Source organism: Artemia sp. Qi Xiang Cuo, chromosome 2 (assembly GCF_049724085.1).
Source record: "Artemia sp. Qi Xiang Cuo chromosome 2, ASM4972408v1, whole genome shotgun sequence".
NCBI classification, from domain to species: domain Eukaryota; kingdom Metazoa; phylum Arthropoda; class Branchiopoda; order Anostraca; family Artemiidae; genus Artemia; species Artemia sp. Qi Xiang Cuo.
This window is the reverse complement of record NC_142795.1, coordinates 73,970,518-73,993,450: the sequence shown is the minus strand read 5'-3', so window position 1 is coordinate 73,993,450 and position 22,933 is coordinate 73,970,518. Positions and strand designations below refer to the sequence as shown.

General features: G+C 35.1%; 1 protein-coding gene across 1 annotated transcript in view; it reads left to right on the top strand.

Annotated features, from left to right (window-relative positions):
* LOC148955605 (caspase-2-like) overlaps window positions 1–22,933 on the top strand; it is a 183,264-nt gene that overhangs the window by 148,829 nt on the left and 11,502 nt on the right. Inside the window, exon 4 of the mRNA XM_089107756.1 lies at window positions 1,830–1,981. Coding sequence (XP_088963882.1) covers window positions 1,830–1,981 — 152 coding nt within the window. The remainder of the gene's footprint in view (window positions 1–1,829; window positions 1,982–22,933) is intronic.

Genomic DNA, 22,933 nt, shown 5'->3' with positions numbered 1-22,933 from the left:
TTTCTTTCTCTCTTCCTCTCTCTCTTTCTCTGTCTTTCTCTGTGTACTTGTGTTCCTGACAGGTAAGTATTCATCTCAAGACATAGTAATTACATCGCTAAGTTGTTTCCCAGAAACATTTATCTTAAGGCGTAGAAATTACATCTCCTAAATAATTATATAACAAGCACCTGTGTGCAATAGATCCATAATCTAGGGTGCGCCGGCCGGAACTGGTTGTTAGGGCCTTGCATGAATAAACAATAATATCTCCTAAACTATTAGATAGCAACCATGTGTGTACAAAAGATCAATAATCAATAACACTTGTTAGTTGCTAGGGTTTTCCGGCTGGAACTGGTTACTGCGGCTTTCCATAAGTAAACAAAAACACCCTCTGATAACCACGTATACATAATAGATTAATAGCCAATATTACCTGCTAGTTGTTAGGGTCTGATCAGATCTGGTTGCTAGGGTGTATAGTGATTGCATTTGTGTGGGCTTCACAACCTATTTGAAATTTTCAATAAAATGTTTTACCACAAAGGGGTAGTCTATAGGTTTTGGTCCAGATTATCTATTAGGTTTTACAATAATCGGGGGTTCCCTCCCCCCCCAATAATTGAATGTTCCCTCTTTTATATCTTCTCATCTGAAATAATTTCTATTGTGACTCATTAAGTTAACCCTCACGACTATTTTATTATTATTCCAATATCGGGTTAGGTTTTAATTTGGTATAAAACTTTGAATGTTTCAGAATTGTATTAAGATTATTTAAAAAAATTTAATAATTCTAGTTACCAAGTTTCTTGTCAGTTGCTAGTCAAACATTTGTTCTGTCCAGGGTCTGTTTGAAGCAATAGAGAGGGGAAGGGGTATGGTCCCTCACTAGATCCACCATTGGCCTTACTTGCATTAATTAAGCTTTAATATAACATAGCAACAGACTTTTGTAGATTCCAAAATAAAAGATTTTAGTCATTTTAGTCAATGATTTTAGTTCATTTCTAGGATTTTCTGTTTTGGAGAAAGGGAGGGGATTGAATTTTTTATTCTTTACATTTAGTTCTCGTTTTAGGTTTCTTGTTGTAATTAGCTTCGCTTTCTAAGAAAATTGACCTCGCTTAGGCTTTGAGTGTTAGCTAACAGAACTTTATAATGCCTGTTTCTGCTTTTAAATATCTTTGTATTATCTGCCTGTAGAGCTAGTACCGTTATTTGACATTACTATCGACAACAAGAATCAAACCAATATCAATAAACATATATGAAAAAAGGAAGTGACTAAATTCAGTTCAGCTACGAGTTTGCATTCATGCCAAGCAAAAAATGTCCCTCTGAGAAAAAATAGATAAAACTAAGGAACTGAGTATTAAGGCAAAGCGCCAAACATTCAAATCAAATGTATTCATTGTTGAAATAAAATTTATTTTTACCTTGATTGTCCTTATAAATTCATTCTTTGTTTTTCTTTCCATTCGAAAACCAATTTTATCCTTATCTTTAGCATTTTTTTAACCAACCAATCATTTTCGTTTTTCTTTTACATCTCTTCAACGTATTACATTCTTCTTTATCTTCTATACGCTCGATTTGTCTTATTTCCTTTCCTGTTCTCCAGGTTGTGAACACCGTTGCAACAAACGTGTCTACCCATAAAAAAAAAAATCTAATTTCGCTTATGTTTTCCCTGGTTTATATGTTATCCGGAGGAGCAGTATCCTGGTCCAGATTTGTCTAATAATTGAGACAGGAGATGATAGCACTGTTTATATTTCTCTTCAGTGCTATCCATATTAGCTGGTAGCCTTATTAAAACCAAAATTTTATTGAAATCTTTATAGAGGAAATACAGAAGACACAGGAGCTTCTCCTCACACACCAAATATTAGATACACTAGTCCAGCTCAACTATATACAGATAGCATAAATGAAAGCGCAGACATACGCAACAGAACCTTTGATGACATGGCTATAGTTTTATCCACTGTACCAGGTAGGCTTTATTTTTTGCATTATTTTTTATCTAGTTTGTTGGGGGACGAGGAGGACTCAATGAATTTTTCTCTTTTTGGTACTTTTTAAATATTGCGACCATACCCATGAAGTGAAGTTAGGTCAATCATAATACAATATACCAAAATATGATGAAAATATAATCTTTTAGTAACAAAGTTATGGAAACTACAGCAGGGAATTATGGCAAAAAGGCCACCAAGAAAGTTTTATATTAAATAACTAACCTAAACAAAATACCAACTCTGTATATTAAATACTTAATTAAAATAAATACACATTGTAGTTTATATCACTGAGACAAAGCTAATTATCTCCGGTTGCAGCAGAAAAACCGGTTCTATCAGATCTAACAAATAAAACTTCTTCAGTCTGGCCGAGTTATTTAACAAGTACCCTTTTTTATTCACAATATTTTCATTTTCACTTTTTGCTAATAGTATTCCCACAGACACCTTAAACGCATCCCTAAGGAAATTATCGCAGGGAAATTAACATTGGATACTGGATGCTGGTTATATTTGTTGGTTACGTTTGTTGTTTGTTGGTTATGTTTGTTGTTTGTTGGTTATGAGTGTTGGTTTTGTTTTGTTGGATGTGATTCAAGGTTGCTGTTTGTTCACTAATTTTGTTGATGGTAATGTTTGTTGGTAATGATTGTTGGATGTTAGTTATGTGGGTTGCTGATTATGTTGGTTATGTATGTTTGATGTGATTGTTGGTTGTATTTGTTTGTTGTTGGTTTGATGGTTATGATTGTTGAGTGTAATGGTTGTTTGTTATGTTTGATGGTTTTCTGGTTTGATAGTTATGATTGCTGGTTATGTTTGTTGGCTATGTTTGTTAGTGATGTTTGTTGGATATTTGATGTTTGTTGGTTATGTTTGTTGGTTACGTATGATGTTTGTTGTTTGTTTGATGTTTGTTGGTTATTTTTTTTATGGTTAATGTTTGTTGGTTATGTTTATTGGATGTTTGATGTTTGTTCTTTGTTGGTTATGTGCTTTGATATTTGTTGGTTATGTTTGTTGATGGTTATGTTTGTTGGTTATATTTGTTGGTTGATGTTTGTTGTTTTGGATATATTTGAAAATGAATGGAGTTACTTGCCAATGCTACCCCCTGTTTCTAGGCAAAATTCTCGCCTTGTTTCTAGGCAAAATCGTGTCTAAACAGGCCTTCCCAGGTGGTAGAAGCCATTTTTGTTATTTGAGAGTCAGTTTCTTTTTAGTGGTGAGAGAGGACTGTCAGGATTAAAATGAATTAAGTGGACAGACAGAAAATTTTAGGTAATCTTGTTACTTTGGAGAAATGGTTAATTTTAGATGATAATTTTCAAAGATTATCAGTGCAGAAGGAAATCTTCACTAAAAGGATGATTGATAATATAATGAGAAAATGAGTTTCCATCGCTGGACTATTGCCCGAGACTAATGTGTCGTGGTCCCCAGGCTTTTACTCGATTTATAGATATATTGATTGAGACAAAAAAAATAATATTGCATATCTGTTTGAAGATTGCACAGAGTTTCAGTTACTCCTTCCATTCCTCTAGTGATTCGCTAAGTAAAAACCGAGAGCAAAGAACATTCATTGACCCCGAGTCAGTTTCTTATTGGAAGTGAGAAAGTCAACATCGAAAAATGTTTTACACATGCCCATTATGCTTGTATACTCTGGGCAGCTGGTCATCCTGTGAGAATTTTACTTTTGCTGATGTCTATGATAAAAAGTGTAAATCATGCAATCCGCGTAATTTGCATAGAAGATATGTGGTGCAAATTTAAGACTGTAGTTAATGTCTTGAAAAGATTTTTGACTCTTATAATACAGGATTCTTATGCTCCAATTGTCACTATGATTTATTCAATCAATGGGAAAATACTTACCCTGGCCTGATTGCGAAAAATCCCAAGCATTAGTTCAGGTTTTTTTGAGTGACTAGTATCGTCGCAACTTTAAATGGTTTTGAGAAGAAGAACCTGGTCTACGCTTCAATTGCTGGAATAATAAAAGAGTCTGGTTCTTAAGACATCGCTGTGAAGATACTGGCTGCTATGATTATAAACCTACATAATTTTATTTGGCTGTTAAAGAAAGTGATTCCTCATATGAGAATTTTGTAGGTGACGTTGCTTCAAATAAGCAAATTGAAACACATGAATTTTTTAATATGAATCAGAGTAGTATTATTGACTTTACAAAGAGATTTGATAAAAATGAAGTTACACTATATTGCGGAAAATTTGACCCTGACTTTGAACATCAAGATGAATACAAGCTGAATCCTGATAAGCTGTTACCACAAATCGTTTCTGATGATTACCGACAGGTAGAAGAAGAAATCTAAGAAGGACACAGTGTCTTATATATAAGTAAATTGTATTAATAAACATATTTGCAAACATTTTTAAAGCATTTCACTTTTAGGGCACCGAAATTTATATTATAGAGGTAGGAAAGAGTATTTTCGACAAGAAAATCGTTCAATCGAGGTTTGTTACCATAAATCCTTAGGAATTCCATGTATGTTCACGACTTCGAAAAATAAAATATAATAGGGCATGAAACCACAGCTTTTCGTTGATAGATCTTGTACTCCCTTCCAATTTTTAATAATAGATTTTCCGCTCTGCTCAAGAAAATTTTTAATTTAAGGTGTGTAGAATGTATAGGGTAGGCCAATCGGATCAAACATTCTATATTTCTTCTTGTTTGAAAGATGCTTAACCAATGCCCCGTCTTTACCGATGATGGACTGCTATTAACAAAAATAATGGTATCGTCAACATGTTGAATATGCTATAGGAAATCTTAAGATTTCCTATAGGATTTATATTTAGACATTTAGGGGCCCAGATTTAAAACGCTGATTATTTGATTTGTGTTCATGGCGCCAAGTGTTCTAAAACACTACCTTCAGGGGTGATTTTCCCATAGGTTTCAAATTGATTTAGCGAGAATAATGCAATACTTTCCTCCAAAGGTTTGGTAAAGGTGCACTATAGCCACACATTCCACGTCCGGACAATACTCATATCTTGAATACCGGACAAATGTAATACCATAATGCCATAAATTTTGCAAACCTTTCTTCACTTATACTATTTTTGAATAATTGAGAATCTTGATCTAGGGATTGCATTGTCAATTCACAGAGGATACTGTAGGATTTATCAGAGGATAAATTGCAGGCGAGATATCCATTTACTTTACACAAAAGCAATGAAAGTCCATAAAGTTAAAATTTATACAGGGAATCTGTCCATTATACAACAGCGTTAGTACTTTTTACAAAAGCCAATGCTAATTTTGAAGGAATTTCACCATAGCTAAATGAAGAATCGGTATAGGTACACGTACCTGTAACAATACGGCGTTGATTCGTGATTGTATGAGGCACGAGGAATTTGATACTAAATCCAGCAGCACTTAATTTTTCAATTGCCAAAGCAACAGAACTCATAACTTGCTGTTTTCGAACATGAAGTATTGCCGATATGAGAGAGACTATTACCTCGGATGTAGCTTCCAGTGCTTTTCACATAGCATAATTGGACGGTGCAAGTGGTAGTTTTATATCAATCTTTGCATTAGGAGGCTGTCATTGAGGTATATTGAATATTTCATGCTGTAGTTTCCCAACTAAATGTAAATCTTTAGTTGTCGCCTCTCTAAGAATATTTGTAGTGTCAGTATCTGTTTTATATTCATAACCCAGTGCTTGCCCCCTCAACTGCTTACAAGAAATTGGTGTAATCCAAATGAATTATATATAACTTGCATATTTTGAAAGATTATTGCTCATACTCACCAATGTTCCATTTATGTAGACACTTATTTGTCGAAATAAATTGTGTAGTAAAAAATTTTCGTACGATAACCCCTCGGCTGCACTTGGTTTTTCATTGTTAGATTTTATAACAATGACATTTAAATCTATAAATTTCGAATTCAAATCGAAAAAGTAGTCTTCATTGGAATAAATTGAAAAATGAACATTTTCATAGAGCGGTTGTTGCGGATAAAATTGTTCATAGTAACCGTGCTTTACACTGACATCTACATTTTCCGCATTGAAAAGATTTAGAGATGAGGGACTGAAGGATGAGAATCTTTTTGTGGTAGATATGCCATTTTTCTAGGGAAAGAAATCTTTTTTGGATCTTTTTCATTTTTGTTGATGTTTTACACTTCGGGGCTGACTTGAGACTGATAAGTGATTGGGTCTATCGCACCCTTTTTAAACCTTTTCCGCGTTGTTTCAAGCGATCGCCAAGGGATCGTGCCGTCGACCTGAGATTTTGCGAATCGCTTTCTTGAATATCCTTCCCAGAACCCCACTCAAGTAATGTAGAGGACGCAAAATCCAATGCAATTGGTGTAATTTATTTTCTAGCCAGGAGTAGGGCAGAGTGAAACAGCTTAATAAACCAACTGCCAAGACTGTAGCCGGAAATTGAAGAACGATCCCTAGAATAGTCCATTCAATGGCCCAGCTGCTGGGGTCAAAAAGTAGCAGCTTAGCGATAAATATCAGGACATACAAACTGAGCTCTATTAGCCATTTCACTGAATGGGTCAAAAATGACATCTAATTACAGCCAAACCTTTTGTTATTGCTAAAGGATCACCCAATTCACTTTTTAATGTTAACTGACAGAGCTCCAAATACGTAGTGTTGACTGGGACGTATTGAAGGTGCTTTATGTTGTAGTGATGAATATGATTATTAGATTTTTTTCATTCAAGAACACGTAGAAGGGGGAAACTGGCATTACCAACTCTTGATCTCTCGACAAAAGATGAGTAAGGAAATATGTAAGTGTCCGAGGAGAAGGCGGTTGGATACTCTGCGAAAATGACACGATTCATACCATTAGCGCTTCTTGCACTTTTACCGCTGATTACATTATGTTTAAAACCAAGAACTTCTCTTAGAATATCATTGAAAATAACTTTTTCATTGTCAATAGGTGAACTAATTTAGATTTTACCCTCTTCCTTTGAATAGTTGAATTGAAAGGCACCATTTTTACGATATGAATTTTTTTGTTGATAGCACGACAAAATTCGTTCATAGTCCCAAACTCCTTATATGATAATTTGACAAAGGTTTATTCAAATGAATTCAAATTTTCAATTACATATTGATTGTTAACGATTTGCCAATCAAGTGGTCTAATCTTTATGTCATATGAATGATCCCTTCTTAGGATATCATTTGTATTTTTAAGATTACAATCTACATGAGCAATTTCATGCTTTTTCTCAAATTTAATGGCAGGGGAGAGTTTTGCCCTGAAATCACTCGTTTTATTCGAATCGTCGCAAAGAGAATCGGAAACATTGGACATAAAAGTCACATAATAAACTTCAGATATTATGAACGTCTTAAATGGGTATCCATGAATCAAAATCAGAGTTATTTTCTAGCCAGTGAGCAGGCAACTGTCGCAAACCCTTGTAAATGCGAGTCTTAAATACCTTTTCAATTTGATAGATTTCACTATTTCCAACTTTAAGTAATTCATAATCATAAAAGCTGCCAAGATTCTCTTAATCTTTCATAATGCGAAGCCGATATTTTAATGGTTTAGTGTCCAAGATTTTTGACACTTTAAAAAGTTCAGTGGACCACAAGTAATTTCTCTTTTCAAAAATGTTTTTTGTACGATTGATTCGAACAGTATCATCAACTTTGAATTTTGCTTCCCCTCCTTTCATTAAAATATTGTTTAAGGAAATGTGTAGTGTCACTATGATGAACTTCCTGAGGACTAGCATTGAAAAAGGATCAATGAAGACGTTGGTTATAAAACTGCATAATTTTATCTAAATCTTGAATAAATACAGCCGTATCTTTCAATGTACAATATCATGAAATTAAAAGTCAAATTGTTCGTATCAAACGTTCATCCAATGTCACCTCTATAGAACTATGACTATGATACAGTATTGTATTATATTTCAATCAAACCTTTTATACCTATGGATTAACAAATTCACTTCCTCAGTCCGTTTTAATTTTTTATACGAATCTTGTTAGAGGATGGGTTCAAGGGCTCCAGCAACTTCACTGGCTCTCTTTGACTGCAACGGAACTACATATGCATAGCGACTGAAAACACTTATTGCAAGCAAAATATAATTATAGGATTTCTTATGACGTCTTTGAATCGTGTCTAGGGTTAAAAGATCTCCAAATAATATAATCAGAGGGTAAAAGGATTTACTTTTTCGATAGTGGTTACCATAGACCCTATGATTTTGATGAATATTATGACTGGGTTCTTTTTAAACTCTTTTGCTAACTTCTTTTTAATTCATGCAAACTGAGCAAGTGTAGCGGGAAAACTTAAACTTCCTGGTTCTCCAATATTTTCATAAGCACCTTTCAAAACTTGATCCCTTTTGAATGCAAGCGAGGTGTGAAGCGTCGCACCCCTTTTGCATACTACCGGGCGTTTCAATATGTCTTCACTTTGTTCAATTTATAGGGTTTAGCCATTTCTAGAGAATAGTGTTTACAAGTCCGGCGATCATCGGTAGAAACAATGAAAAAAATTAACAACCGCTTGAACAAGATTTTTTCTTTTTCAATTTGATTTTTTTGCAAGCAAGAGCACGTACAAGTGACTCATGTTGCTTCGTATGTTGCTTAACACCATCTGACAGTTAAACATTACCTTCCGTTAAATTTAAACAATGTTCCAACAAGAGATTAATAAATTCCTTGTCAACGCCATGTTTGAGTATAGCTTTCCGAAACCGCGGTTCTTAACTGGCTAGTACGGAAAATAATGTTGTTGTTCATGTATCTTCTTCAACGTCATGATAGCAACTAATGACCTTTTTTACTACTCATCTGTAGATATACAGTAATTTCATTATCGAAAATATCAGTGACTACAGGCAACTCTTCGGGCAATTTTTGATTCAGGTCCAATAAAATGTAACCAAAAGGTTTATTAGTAGCTTGATTGGAGCACAACAGTTACAGAGATTTTCTTGTGATGGGACCAGACCGTGAATAATTGTAACATTTTCTGTGACCATTCTTCAATAGATTTAGGTAAATCATCAATAATCAACCACGAGTTTGGCACGATACTAGTAAACACGTCAAGTCCTTATATGAATTTTGTGCTTTGATCAATCTTCTTTAATTTTTCATAAGATTCTTGTCCTACACTATAGCAATAATAGATATTTTTCGGATTCTCTAAAAACATTTGATCGTGATTTTGAACTATTTTCATTAAAACTGTTGTTTTTCCAGACATGGACTGTCCGCAAAGAAAATATCTGAATAGCGTTTTAAATTGATACATACTCCTCCAATGTGAAATTGCAACTAACCTAACCTAACCTCAACTTCTTGAATAAATACTCAATGGAAATAGAATACATGGCTTTGTTAATCCATAAATATATATAGAGCAACATAAAAATAGGCACTTTAACTTAAACACTTTATCCCCACCGGACCAGCACCCACAGCGGTCAGCTTACGGAAGGCCGACCCGGCACCCATAGTGCCCTGGAAGGTCCTTGAGGCCGATTAACAATACCTAAACACTTTAAAACTACCACTTTGCGCAACGAAAAAAAATATAAACATATATAAATATGAACAAAATAAATGTAAAACACACGAAAAATAAAAAAAGGCAGATAAAAAAGGCAGTGCTTAGCTGGTGACAGAAAAACAGCTCGCCTCCTCTCACAGACGGTCCCCTTCCCCTCCCACAACTATAGAGCTTTCTTCGGACCGAATTACTTTCTATAATTTACATATTCAACTCGATCTGAAATAAGGTAGTGGTCATGTGCTATTACTTTCACAACACGCTCGAGTACATAGACTTCGTCTCATATGGTGGACATGACATTTTTCTCAACCCGAACTCTATAGTTTTATATTTTTAAGAGCGAATGGCCATGACACTAGTTCTTGGAACCAAATTATTCTCGATACGGTTTCTATGAACAGTAATGTAGAATTTTCCTTTTACATAGTGCGAGGGCAACTCCTTGCAGATTTTTTTGGTAGTCTCACTGTGCGTCTCCACGCAGTACACATTCATACTGGTAAATAAACCGGGGCCTGGTGTTTCACCAGCTCCGGATAAAGGGACTCATCGGAGTGTGTATAATCCATCGGAGAGCTTATCTTCTCTCCATTTTCCAAATCGTGTAACAGATTATCTGTTTTAATTTTGAACAGGAGTGAATCAGTTTCTATATAATATACCTGAACTTGTCCCATTCCCAGTCATTGGCTCTTACGCACATTGTAATAAACTTCAATATGAGTTTCTTTGAAATTTCTTGAATGGTACTGCCAGTGGCAATTTTTTTATTTAAAACTACATTTCCTTTTTTTCTATGTAAAAGGACCATAATGGAGTCTATGATATTGAATGATGTGAAGTTTGGATCCAAAATGATTTGGGCCCATTCTTTTGGGTCAGTCATAACGCCAGAACAACTAATGTTATGCTGTTATCCTGTTATCCATATCAATATATGGATTCTGGCATACAAACTGACAAACCCAGGCACTGGGATAAGCAAACACCTGCCCAGACTCATACGCCCAGAGAGTGAGAGAGACAAAAACACATAGAAATATATAGATTCAGACATACAAACCAACAATGACAGGCATTGAGATTGGCAAACACCCACCCAGAAATATAAACAAAGAGAGTGAGAGAGTTAAAAACACATAAATATATAGTTTCTGACGTACAAGCCGACAAAGACAGGCACTGGGAGAAGCAAATATCCGCCCAGATAGATAGGCAAAGAGAGTGGGAGGGATAAAAAAAAACATGCAAATATATAGATTCTGACATACAACCCCACAATGACACACATTGAGATGGGCAAACACCCGCCCAGACACATAGGTAAAGAGAGTGAAAGAAACAAAAACGCGTACAAATATATAGATTCAGACACACAAACCGACAAAGACAGGCACTTGGGCAAGAAAACACCTGCCAAGAGACACATGCAAAGAAAGGGAGAGAGACGAAAAAACACATACAAATACTTAGATTCGGACTACAAACTAACAATGACAGACACTGGAACTAGCAAACGCCCGCCCAGACATGTACAAATATATAGATTCAGACATACAAACCGACAAAGACAGGCACTGGGATAAAAAAACACCCGCACAAGTTGCATTCATTTTGACTTTATGCATCGTTACGTTGAATTTAGGTTAGACCGGTTATAGATGGCAGCACACCCACTCAGACACACAGTCATAGTGAGAGGGATATGCAAAAAGTTGGGTTAATTTAGGTTCACTTAGAGTGGCGCGCCACTCTATCTCTGGTGCACCACTTGTCTCTGTTGGTTTGTATGTCTGAATCTATATATTTGTATGTGTTTTTGTCTCTCTCACTTCCTTTGCTTGTGTTTCTGGGCGGCTGTTTGCTTTATCTCAATGCCTGTCTTTGTTGGTTTGTGTGTCTGAATTTATGTATTTGTATGTGTCTCTCACTCTCTTTGTCTGTGTGGTCTGGGCAGGTGTTTGCTTATCTCAGTGCATCTCTTTGTCGGTTTGTGTGTCAGAATCTATATATTTGTATGTGTTTCTCACTCTCTTTGCCAGTGTACGCGGGCATGTGTTTGCTTATCCCAGTGCCTGTCTTTCTCGGTTTGTATTTCTGAATCTATATATTTGTATGTATCTCTCACTCTTTTTGCTTATGTGTCTAGGCGGGTGTTTGCATATCCCAGTGCCTGTCTTTGTCGGCTTGTATTTCAGAGTCTATGTTATTGTATGTATTTCTCACTCTTTTTGTCTGTGTGTCTGGGCGGGTGTTTGTTTATCTCAATGCAAGTCTTTGTTGGTTTGTATTTCTGAATCTATATGTTTGTATGTGTTTTTATCTCTCTCACTTCCTTTGCCCTTGTGTCTGGGCGGGTGTTTGCTTATCTCAGTGCATGTCTTTGTTCTGTTTCATACTTTCTTTGTCTGTTTGTCTGGGTTGGTGTTTGAAGGTCCCAGTGTTTGTCTTTGTTGGTTTGTATGTCTGAATCTATATGTTTGTATGTGTTTTTATCTCTCTGACTCTCTTTGCCTATGTGTCTGGGTGGATGTTTGCTTCTCCACGTGCAGGTCTTTGTCGGTTTGTATGTCTGAATCTATGTATTTTTATGCGTTTTTGACTCTCTCACTCTCTTTGCTTTTGAATCTGGGTGGGTGTTTGATTCTCTCAGTGTCTGTCTTATCTTACCGTATAAATAATGGGACTATAACAAAGTAATAGATAACATATTTTTCATGACATATAGAATATTAATATAAATATATGGTAGATACATTATTATACATTATTAATATCAATGAACTACTTTCAAAATTTTGAATTTGTTCCATAGGATAGTTCACCATGTTCTCTCTTGATACTGTAGCTATTGTCTTCTCTTAGCTCGTAATGAGTAGAATAATCATTATTCCATTTTGAGTCATACACAATTTTTACTGGCGTGTCATCGACATTCTCAATATGTGTTTCGTCTTTGGCATTATTTGGTTCATTCGCGGGTTGATCAATAATGTTAGTAACGTTGCTGGTACTTTGTTTTTCATCGATTCATCTTTATATTCCCTAGTGATATTTTCTGCCAATACCCTTTTGATTTTTCCGGCAGTTTCACTGTCTATTACAACATTATTTTTACACATGTAGCAGTTTCGGCATGTAGACAAGATATGGTTTATGATATTAGTAGAAGAGCAGGCCTTTCTTTTCGCCTTTGCTTTCATTCGAATGCTAACACCGGAAAGATGGCGATAAGATCTATCAACAGGTAACATGTTACCAGAACCATTAGCAAGGAGTTGTCCTCTATCATCGACAATTATTTTTGTGTTGGCATTCTCTTTGAGCACTAACCTCTCTGGAATGATACTTTCGCATATCCAGAATGTGTATAATGGAAATTTGTGGGTACTCCAATGAATTTTAATTACTTACTGTCATGGCAACGCACGCATACGTTTCCGATAGTGCTACCACTTGTACTTGTTTCATAGTTCAAATACTTCTCCTTGTCAGCATTCTATGCTACAGTAACACTATTATGCGAACACATTTTTAGGGGGGGGGTCATCTAGATGTTTAATATGCATTTTATCTTTGCTATTATTTGGTTCATTGACTGTTTGATTAATGGTAGTAACGTTTTCCAGCACTTTGTTTCTTATCGATTTATCTTTATATTCCTTAGTGATATTTTCTACAAATGCTCTTCTTATTCTTCTGGTAATTTCACTGTCTATTACAACATTATTTTTACACTGGTAACAGGTTCGTTACGTAGACAAGTTCTGGTTTATGATATTAGTAGAAGAGTAGGCCTTTCTTTTCCTCTTTGCTTTCATTTGAACGCTAATACCCGAAGGCTGATGATATGGTTTAACTTTGGGTAACATGTTACCTATAGTACTATCAAGAAGACGCCCCTCTTCATCGACTATTATTTTTATGTTGGCATTCTCTTTGAGTGCAATCATCTCCGGGGACCTCAATCTCGCATATCAACCATCATAAGAGTTGAATTTTTTTGGTACTCCAAAGAAATTTAATTCCTTACTGCCATGACAATGTACGCATACGTTTCCGATAGTGCTACCACTTGTACTTATTTAATAGTTTAAATACTTTTCCTGTGTCAGCATTCAATGCTACAAAAACACTCTCATGTGAACACACTTTCTTAAAATGTTTCATCCTCCCTTTTTAGAGATATTAGTTATATTTTTATCCTTCCACTGCGTACAAAATACTGATTTAATACATGCAATAAACTAGGTAGTGTTGATAACCAGCCATAGAGTACCATTGGAAAAGCCGCATCGTGTCTCTGAGCAAGCATAAATTAGAATTGTTAGAGCCATAAGCATATTTCATGTCATTATAAGAGATGTAAAAAAAGTTAAAAATATATCATGTTAAAAAACAATAATGAAAAAAAGTTAAAAACAATTCAAAAAATAATTGGGAGGGGGCCAAAAAAAATTGGGGGGTCATGGAGGTCGGGTAGTGGACCTTACAGCACTGTTCAAATGGAACTTGTGTATTATAACGACCACAGACTTTCACCCCAAATCATCCTCTAAAATGTCCCAACTGTTTAAGAAAGGCTACGTTAGTTTTCCTGTCAAAGGGTGTACATGTCAGCACAATGCATCCATCCCCTTACTTTACACGCTAAGAAAGAGTTTTTTTTCACCTTGCAACGAAGCTGTTAGAAGCGAACCCCATATTTCAGGCACAGTCCCCTCCCCCATATAAATACTGACTACTCAAAATGGAAGACAAATTTTCCATATTAAAATATTTATCATAAATAACACCCGCACCCCAAGCACTTTATAGGATTTACTGAAGAAAGATACGCCACTAAATTGACTGAAAAAAAGCGTCTTTTTGTGTAATCATTTGCACGATTAATCAGACAATAGACGCGACCTGTCTACATAATTGACTAGCACAGAATGCGCATTTTAAGAGTGCCAATAATTAACCCTATATACCTGTTTAAGCAATTGAGAAAAGTCAGGTTCACGGCTTCGTATCATATGGTGATTAATGCCTAGGAGTTGACGGAAGATGTCTGTCACTTTTGCTAGGATACAGAAAGTGTGAATTTATCGAAAAAGAGAATTATTTCCAATAAAATAATTAAAGTCGTAAACAGTGGGGGGTTTACACGGTTAAAAAGAGTGTATTTTACGCTTTCTAATGACTATAAAAATCGCATAATGGAGTTTGTATTTGGGGAGGGGGATGGGTGGTATACCCTGAATTTGAAGATACTTGAGGGGGACTACAAAAATGATTTTATTTGGAAATAACCTAACGTAACCTGATTGACCTAGAAAGAGACACGTGATCCTGTCCCGTTAGACTTCCCCGTTGATTATGCAAATCAATTTCCCATAAAGCTACTTCCCCTCTAGTGGATCAATACACTTAGAAACAACAAAGAAATTGACCTAGAAAGAGGTGTCATTGACTCGTTAGTGGATCAATAAACCGTGAATGAATTATTTACTGTCAGTATTCAATAACATTGTACCGTTAGAATTCAGTACGCATGCGCATTTTCCCCACAGTATTTCCAAGTTCCCTGACTGGTCTAGAAGGAACACTTTTACCAAGGACATTGAATGTCGCTCAGACTTCACCAAGGACATTAAATCTCGTTCAGACTTTTTACCAGGACACTAAATCTAGTCCATACTTTTACCGAGGACATTAAATATCGTTCAAGCTTTTTACCAAGGAAATTAAATCTCGTCTTTGAGTCAATATACTTAGAAACAACAAACAAATTGACCTTGAAAAAGAAGCGTGATCCTGTCCCGTTAGCGGATCAATAACATTGTCTATGTGGTTAGGTACCGTTAGCGGATCAATACACCATGCATAAATTGTTTACTGTCAGTATTCAATAACATTGTACCGTTAGAATTCAGTAAGCATGCACATTCCCCCCCCAGTATTTCCAAGTTCCCTGACTGGTCTAGAAAGAACACTTTTACAAAGGACATTAAATCTCGTTCAGAATTTTACCAAGGACATTAAATCTCGTTCAGACTTTTTACCAAGGACATTAAATCTCGTTCAGACGTTTTTACCATGGACATTAAATCTCCTTCAGACTTTTTACCAAGGACATTTAATCTCATCCCAACTTTTTTTTTACCATGGACGTTAAATCTCGTTCAGACTTTTTACCAAGGACATTAAATCTCATGTCGGAGTCAATACACTTAAAAACACCCCCTGATTGACCTAAAAAAAGATGTCATTGACCCGTTAGTGGAAAAAGCAAAACTATGTATACATTTGAATTTTACAAACATTTTCTACAAAATATATATTTTAACAGAAAATTAAAGAACTCGAATAATAAAACATTATCAGAAATAAAATCTAACAATCTACCAAGCGTAAAACAACCACAAATCACCATCAGTAAATAAATGAAACCCAAAACGAACAAAAATTGCAATAAATAACCGAGTCAAACTCAAAACAAGCAGATATCTACCTGAGTAGAGCTGAGAGCCCCCATGCCTTCTCAAGACAAGACATAAATTTCCCTTTACTTAAATAAGTACAAATGAATGTGTATTGTCTGTTTAATATGCACATGCTGATATTTATTCCTTAAAATCTTAATAGTTTTTTATTTATTAAAATTAAAAAAGCGAAAACATTTTAAACTATAGAAAATTTAAAACTTAGACAAGACTTTTCCATCAACAAAGGAAATGAAATCACTGTTATACAATCCTAAATAGGGCCTATGTCAGATTTACCATCTCACTCACTCGGACTATCTGTCTTGGCTTTTTCCACAAAATTATTTTGAAAGCAAATAGGATTGAAAAAAAAGTAAAGCGTTTGAATCGCCGTGGCTGAAAACCCAATTAAGGAAACTTAGAGCCCCCTGACTTGAACAAAAAGGAAAATCATTTTTTTGAATAATAAGCACTGAAGTTTCTTCTTCATTGTTAGCAGGATACTGGCAAATCATAGAGAGCTGTTTAAAGGCGCATTTGAAAGGAAATTTCTATATCTAGTTCATTTTGAAATTAAAAAAACACAATATTTAAAATCAAATCAATTTTTTAAAAAAAACTGCATCTTCACAGACAAGATGATGAATTGAGTTATAATCGTAAGTTACAACCATAAATGACGTTATGGCTAAATACTTTACAGGATGCTCAGGGTAGCAATAACAAGGTAGTTGGTTCTTTATGCCAATTACTTTTTGAACATATCATTGCTTGTATTATTTCAAGATTCTTCTCTGATCAACAAGTGAGCCTTGTTTACATTTCAATCCTTGTTTCTAATTGTCAGAATTTTTGAGTAGAATCCACCCTTGCTTCCCCCTCCCTCTCTTGTCCCTTTTTCATATCTATTTGTGATCTAGTGCCAAATTCTCTCTAGTTGTTGGGATTTGTGTTTAGAATTACCCCCTCCTCTCCTTTCTCTCACTTGCTTTCTCTCTCTTCTTGTCTGTTTGATCTAGAGTCATATTTAAGGTAAGATTCTTTTGCATATAATACACGTAAAACCATATCTTTTACATTCTCTAAAAAAAAATGCATAAAACAAAAAAGAGAGGTTTCGTGTAAAGAATTATATAATTTAAAGAGTATACGAAGAATTCAAAAACAAAGAACTACTTCCTTAATTGATACCACATTAGACATATCCTTGATTGAGATTTTAACCTTACCCAGCAGTATATAAGAATTTTTAGCCACTTCTAAAACCTAATCTCATCAAGAGGGTTACTGACAACTTACCAGTTATCATCAAACTACCCTCATCTCGTCTACAACCATGAAAGAACACTGAACCGTATGACCCCTAGACTTTTCTGGAGCATGACGTCATCACTGTCATCATCATTTTCATTGCTGCTGTCCTTATTTTGTCGTTGGGGATTAATATTGTCGTTCCTTTACTGAAATCCTTACGGTGTTACAAACAGGAAAAAGCCAATGGCTTTTTTCTTAATTGGAATAGTAAAAGACGACCTGTCTACAGCCTACGATTATGACATCATTGATCAATCTTTAACATGAAATTATAATCTTATTTTAGCTACTATGGGCTGGAAGTTTGTTCTTTACTGTAATTCGATTATGACGTCATTGATCAATCTTTAACATTAAATATGCAGTTTTTCGTAAAAATGTTTATTCTATTTTGAAAATAATTGTTAATTAAAAAAAGTTTTTAACCCCATAAATTTTCTTTAAAATAAGCCATTGAACAATTTTCTACGATGTTCCAGTGCCAAGCTATCTGTGGAAGAAAAAAACATGCCTTTTAAGCAGAATGCTGTAGTAGCTGCCACTTTTCTGGACTTTCAAGCCAATATATTTCCATTGCTGTTCTAGCCAATGGACAGAAAGTTTCCTATATAGGGTTTTCGGTCAAGGTGGTTCTAAAGCTTTACTTTTAGTTTTCATTTGACTCTTTTTTTTAGGAGTTTTGGGTTTTTATGTTTCGTAAAATTGGACGTGATCGTCTCTTACTAGGTTGCTACCTACCGCTACAACCTGGATTCTGAATAACGTTACTCATTACTTCATATATGCCTATTAGTACACAATCGGTGTTAGATATCGGTGTTAGATTTGGTTTTAGGCTCGTTGGTTTTAGAGTTTGACTCCCGGTATGGGAAATTTTTACTTATGATGATTTCTTAAGGAATATAATCAAAATGATCACGAATATAATGATCCCTTTTATTGCTTCAGACACTATGGGCTACAGCATGGTTCTTAATATGCTATCCTATTTCTTAGTTTTAAGAAATAATTAAACTTTAATATAAGTTTTAGTTTTAATTTGCTTCCACTTACTTTTTGAACATATCATCGCTAGTATTAGTTTAGGATTCTCCTCTGATCCACAAGAGAGCCTTGTTTATGTTTTAATTCTTGTTTTTTATTGTCAGAGTTTTTGTGTAGAATCAACCCCTGTTTCTCCTCCCCCCTCACTTTCATTGGCCCTTTTTCATATCTATTTGTGAGCTAGCGCCAAATTCTCTCTAGTCGTTAGGATTTTCGTTTAGAATTATCCCCTCCTCCCCTCTCTTCACTCGTTTTCTTTCTTTTCTTGTCTTTTTGTGAGCTAGCTTAATATGTAGTGTACCATTCTTTTGCATATAGTACATGCAAAATCCTATCTTTCATATTCTCTAAAAAAAAGTATGAAATAAAATGGAGAGTTTTCGTGTAGAGAAATATATAATTTGTAAGAGTACACGAAGGGTCCAAAAACCAAGAACCACTTCCTTTATTGATACCACAATAAATATGCACTTGATTGAGAGTTTAACCTTACCCAGTAGTATATAATAATTATTAGCCACTTCGAAAACCTACTCTCATCAAGAGTGTTACTCACAACTTACCAGCTCTCATCAAACTACCCTCATCTCGTCTACTATCATGAAAGAACACTGAGCTGTATGATCCCTAGACTTTTCCGGAGCGTAACGTCATCACCATCACCATCATTTTCATTGCTGCTGTCGTCATTTCTGTCATTGGGGATTATTATTGTCGTCCCTTTACTGAAATCCTTACTGTATTACAAACAGGAAAAAGCCTATGGCTTTTTCTTAATTGGAATAGTAAGAGACTACCTGACTACAACCTACGAATATGACATCATTGATCAATCTTTAACATGCAATTATAATTTTATTTTAGTTACTATGGGCTGGAAGTTTGTTCTTTACTATACGTATTACTATTATGACGCCATTGATCGATCTTTAACATGAAATATGCAGTTTTTCGTAAAAAAATTTATTCTATTTTAAGAATATTTTTTAATTACAAAAGGTTCTTATCCCCATTAATTTCCTTTAAAATTAGCCATTGAACAATTTTCTACGATGTTCTACTGCCAAGCTATCTATGGAAGATAAAAAAAAGATGCCGTTGAGGCAGAATGCTGTAGTAGCTGCCACCTTTCTTAATTTTCAAGGGAACAAGAACTTTTAATTTCCGTTCCAATGAACCTTCCCGCGATATTATTGGACCACAGGGTTGATACAGTCACCCCTGGGGAAAAGAATAAATAAACACGCCTCCGTAATCTTTCTTCTGGTAAAAAAATACAAAATTCCAAATGCTTGCATATAGGAGCATGAAACTTTTTAGTAGGGTTCTCTGATACGCTGAATCTGATGGTGTGATTTTCATTAAAATTCTATGACTTTTAAGGTAGGTCCCCCCTTTTTTGGAAAATGAGGCAAATATTCTCAGTAACTTTCGATGGGTAAAATTAAACTTAATTAAACTTATATATTTGAAATCACCATAAAAATGTGATTCTTTTGAAGTATCCATCGATATCAAAATTCTGTTTTTTAGAGTTTCGGTTACTATTGAGCCGGGTTGCTCTTTACTTACAGTTCATTACCACGAACTGTTTGATCAGAAAACTTTTGTTTTACTACTAGTTTGAAGCTCCAATTACACTAAGTACCTATTTAACTATAGATTAAAGCGCTATGGACTTATGGACTTATACACAATAGCCAAACTGTATCTAAACTATTTACTCTTCGTCTTAAGTTCCAATTGCGGTCTTTACTTTCATTGGAGAACATTTTTTTACTACTTGCTTGAAGTTCCATTCAAAGTAAGTACCTATTTAACTATCATTTTAACTATTTTGGTAGTGGAACAATTTTCTACGATGTTCCACTGCCAAGCTATCTGTGGAAGAGAAAATTCAAAAAAAAGATGCCGTTTCGGCAGAATGCTGTAGTAGCTGCCTCTTTTTTTAATTTTCAAGCCAGCATGTTACCTTTGCTGTTCAAGCCAAGGGACATAAATTTTTCTATATAGGGGTTTTAGACAAGGCAGCTCTAATGGTGTACTTTTTGTTTTGGTCTGACTCTTTTTTTTAGGAGTTATGGATTTTTATATTTCTTAACATTTGACGTGATCGGCTCTTACTAGGCTGCTAGCTACCGCTTTAACCCGGATCAGGGAACTTCTGTTTCTAGTTTGAAGCTGCAATGAAACTAAGTGCCTATTTAACTATCAATTAAAGTACTATAGACTTATAACACCATAGCTAAATTTTATCCTAAACTATTTACTCTTCGTCTTAAGTTTCAATTTCCGTCTCTACTTTCCTTAAAAACAATTTTTTCTACTGAAAGTAAGGAGCAACATCAAAACTTAAACAAACAAAAATTATTAGATATATGACTGGGTTCACCCCCTAGTCGTTATTTCGATCTTTACGCTAAAGTTTAAAATTTTGTTCCAATTCTTTAAGAATGACCCCTTAATCACAAAAGCCGTTAATTAGAATAAATAGCTCTGATTAAATTAAGAAAAAGAAACCATGAAACCATGAAGTTGCATAAGAGTATGAAACTTCTATAGTAGGGTTCTCTGATACGCTAAATCTGATGGTGTGATTTTAATTAAAGTTCTATGAATTTTAAGGGGGGGCGTTTTTGGAAAATAAGGCAAATATTCTAGTAACTTTTGATGGGTAAAATTAAACTTAATTAAACTTTATGTATTTGAAATCACCATAAAAATCTTATTAGTAGGGAGCTAGGTATTACTCCAGGAGGGTACCACTGCTGCCATCTATAATCGAGTCTAACGGTACCTAACCGTATAGAGCAAGTTATTGATCCACTAACGGGTCAATGACATCTCTTTCAAGGTCAATCAACGAGATGTTTCTAAGTGTATTGACTCCGAGATGAGATTTAATGTCCTTGGTAAAAAGTCTGAACGAGATTTAATGTCCATGGTAAAAAAAAGTCAGGATGATATGTAATGTCCTTGGTAAAAGTCTGAACGAGATTTAATGTCCTTGGTAAAAAAAAGTCAGGATGAGATTTAATGTCCTTGGTAAAAAGTCCGAACGAGATTTAATGTACTTGGTAAAAGTCTGAACGAGATTTAACGTCCTTGGTAAAAGTGTTATTTCTAGACCAGTCAGGGAGCTTGGAAATACTGGGGGGGGGGGGGGGGAATGTGCATGCGTACCGAATTATAACGGTACAATGTTATTGAATACTGACAGTACACAATTTTAGCATGGTGCATTGATCCGCTAACGGTACCTAACCACATAGACAATGTTATTGACCCAATAAAGGGACAGGATCACGCGTCTTTTTCAAGGTCAATTTGTTTGTTGTTTCTAAGTGTATTGACTCCGAGACGAGATTTAATTTCCTATGTAAAAAGCTTGAACGATATTTAATGTCCTTGGTTAAAGTATGGACTAGATTTAGTGTCCTTGGTAAAAAGTCTGAACGAGATTTAATGTCCTTGGTAAATTCTGATCGAGATTTAATGTCCTTCATAAAAGTGTTCTTTCTAGTTCAGTCAGGGAACTTGGAAATACTGTGGGGAAAATGCGCATGCGTACTGAATTCTAACGGTACAATGTTATTGAATACTGACAGTAAATAATTCATTCACGGTTTATTGATCCACTAACGAGTCAATGACACCTTTTTCTAGGTCAATTTGTTTGTTGTTTCTAAGTGTATTGATCCACTAGAGGGAAAGTAGTTTTATGGGAAATTGATTTGCATAATCAACGGGGAAGTCTAACGGGACAGGATCACGTGTCTCTTTCTAGGTCAATCAGGTTAGGTTAGGTTATTTCCAAATAAAATCATTTTTGTAGTCCCCCTCAAGTATCTTCAAATTCAGGGTATACCACCTTCCCCCCTCCCCCCATACAAACTCCACAATGCGATTTTTATAGTCATTAGAAAGCGTAAAATACGATTTTTTTACCGTATAAACCACCTACTGTTTATGACTTTAATTCTTTCATTGGAAACAATTCTATTTTTCGATAGATTCATGCTTTCTGTATCCTAGCAAAAGTTACAGCCATCTTCCGTCAACTCTTAGGCATTAATCACCATATGATGCTAAGCTGTGAACTTTACTTTTATCATTTCCGTAAACAGGTATATAGGGGTTATTATTGGTACCCTTCAAATGTGCATCCTGTTCTAGTCAATTATGTAGACAGCTCGCGTCTATTTTCTGATTAATCGTGCAAATGATTACACAAAAAGACGCTTTTTCTCAGTCAATTTAGTGGCATATCTTTCTTCAGTAAATCCTATAAATTGCTAGGGGTGCGGGTGTTAGTTATGGTAAATATTTTAATATGGAAAATTGTCTTCCATTTTGAGTACTCAGTATTTATATGGTGGAGGGGACTGTGTCTGAGTTATGGGGTTTGCTTCTGAAACCTTCATTGTAAGGTTAAAACAAACTGTTTCTTCGCGTGAAAAGTAATGGGGTGGATGCATTGTGCAGACATGTACACCCTTTGACAGG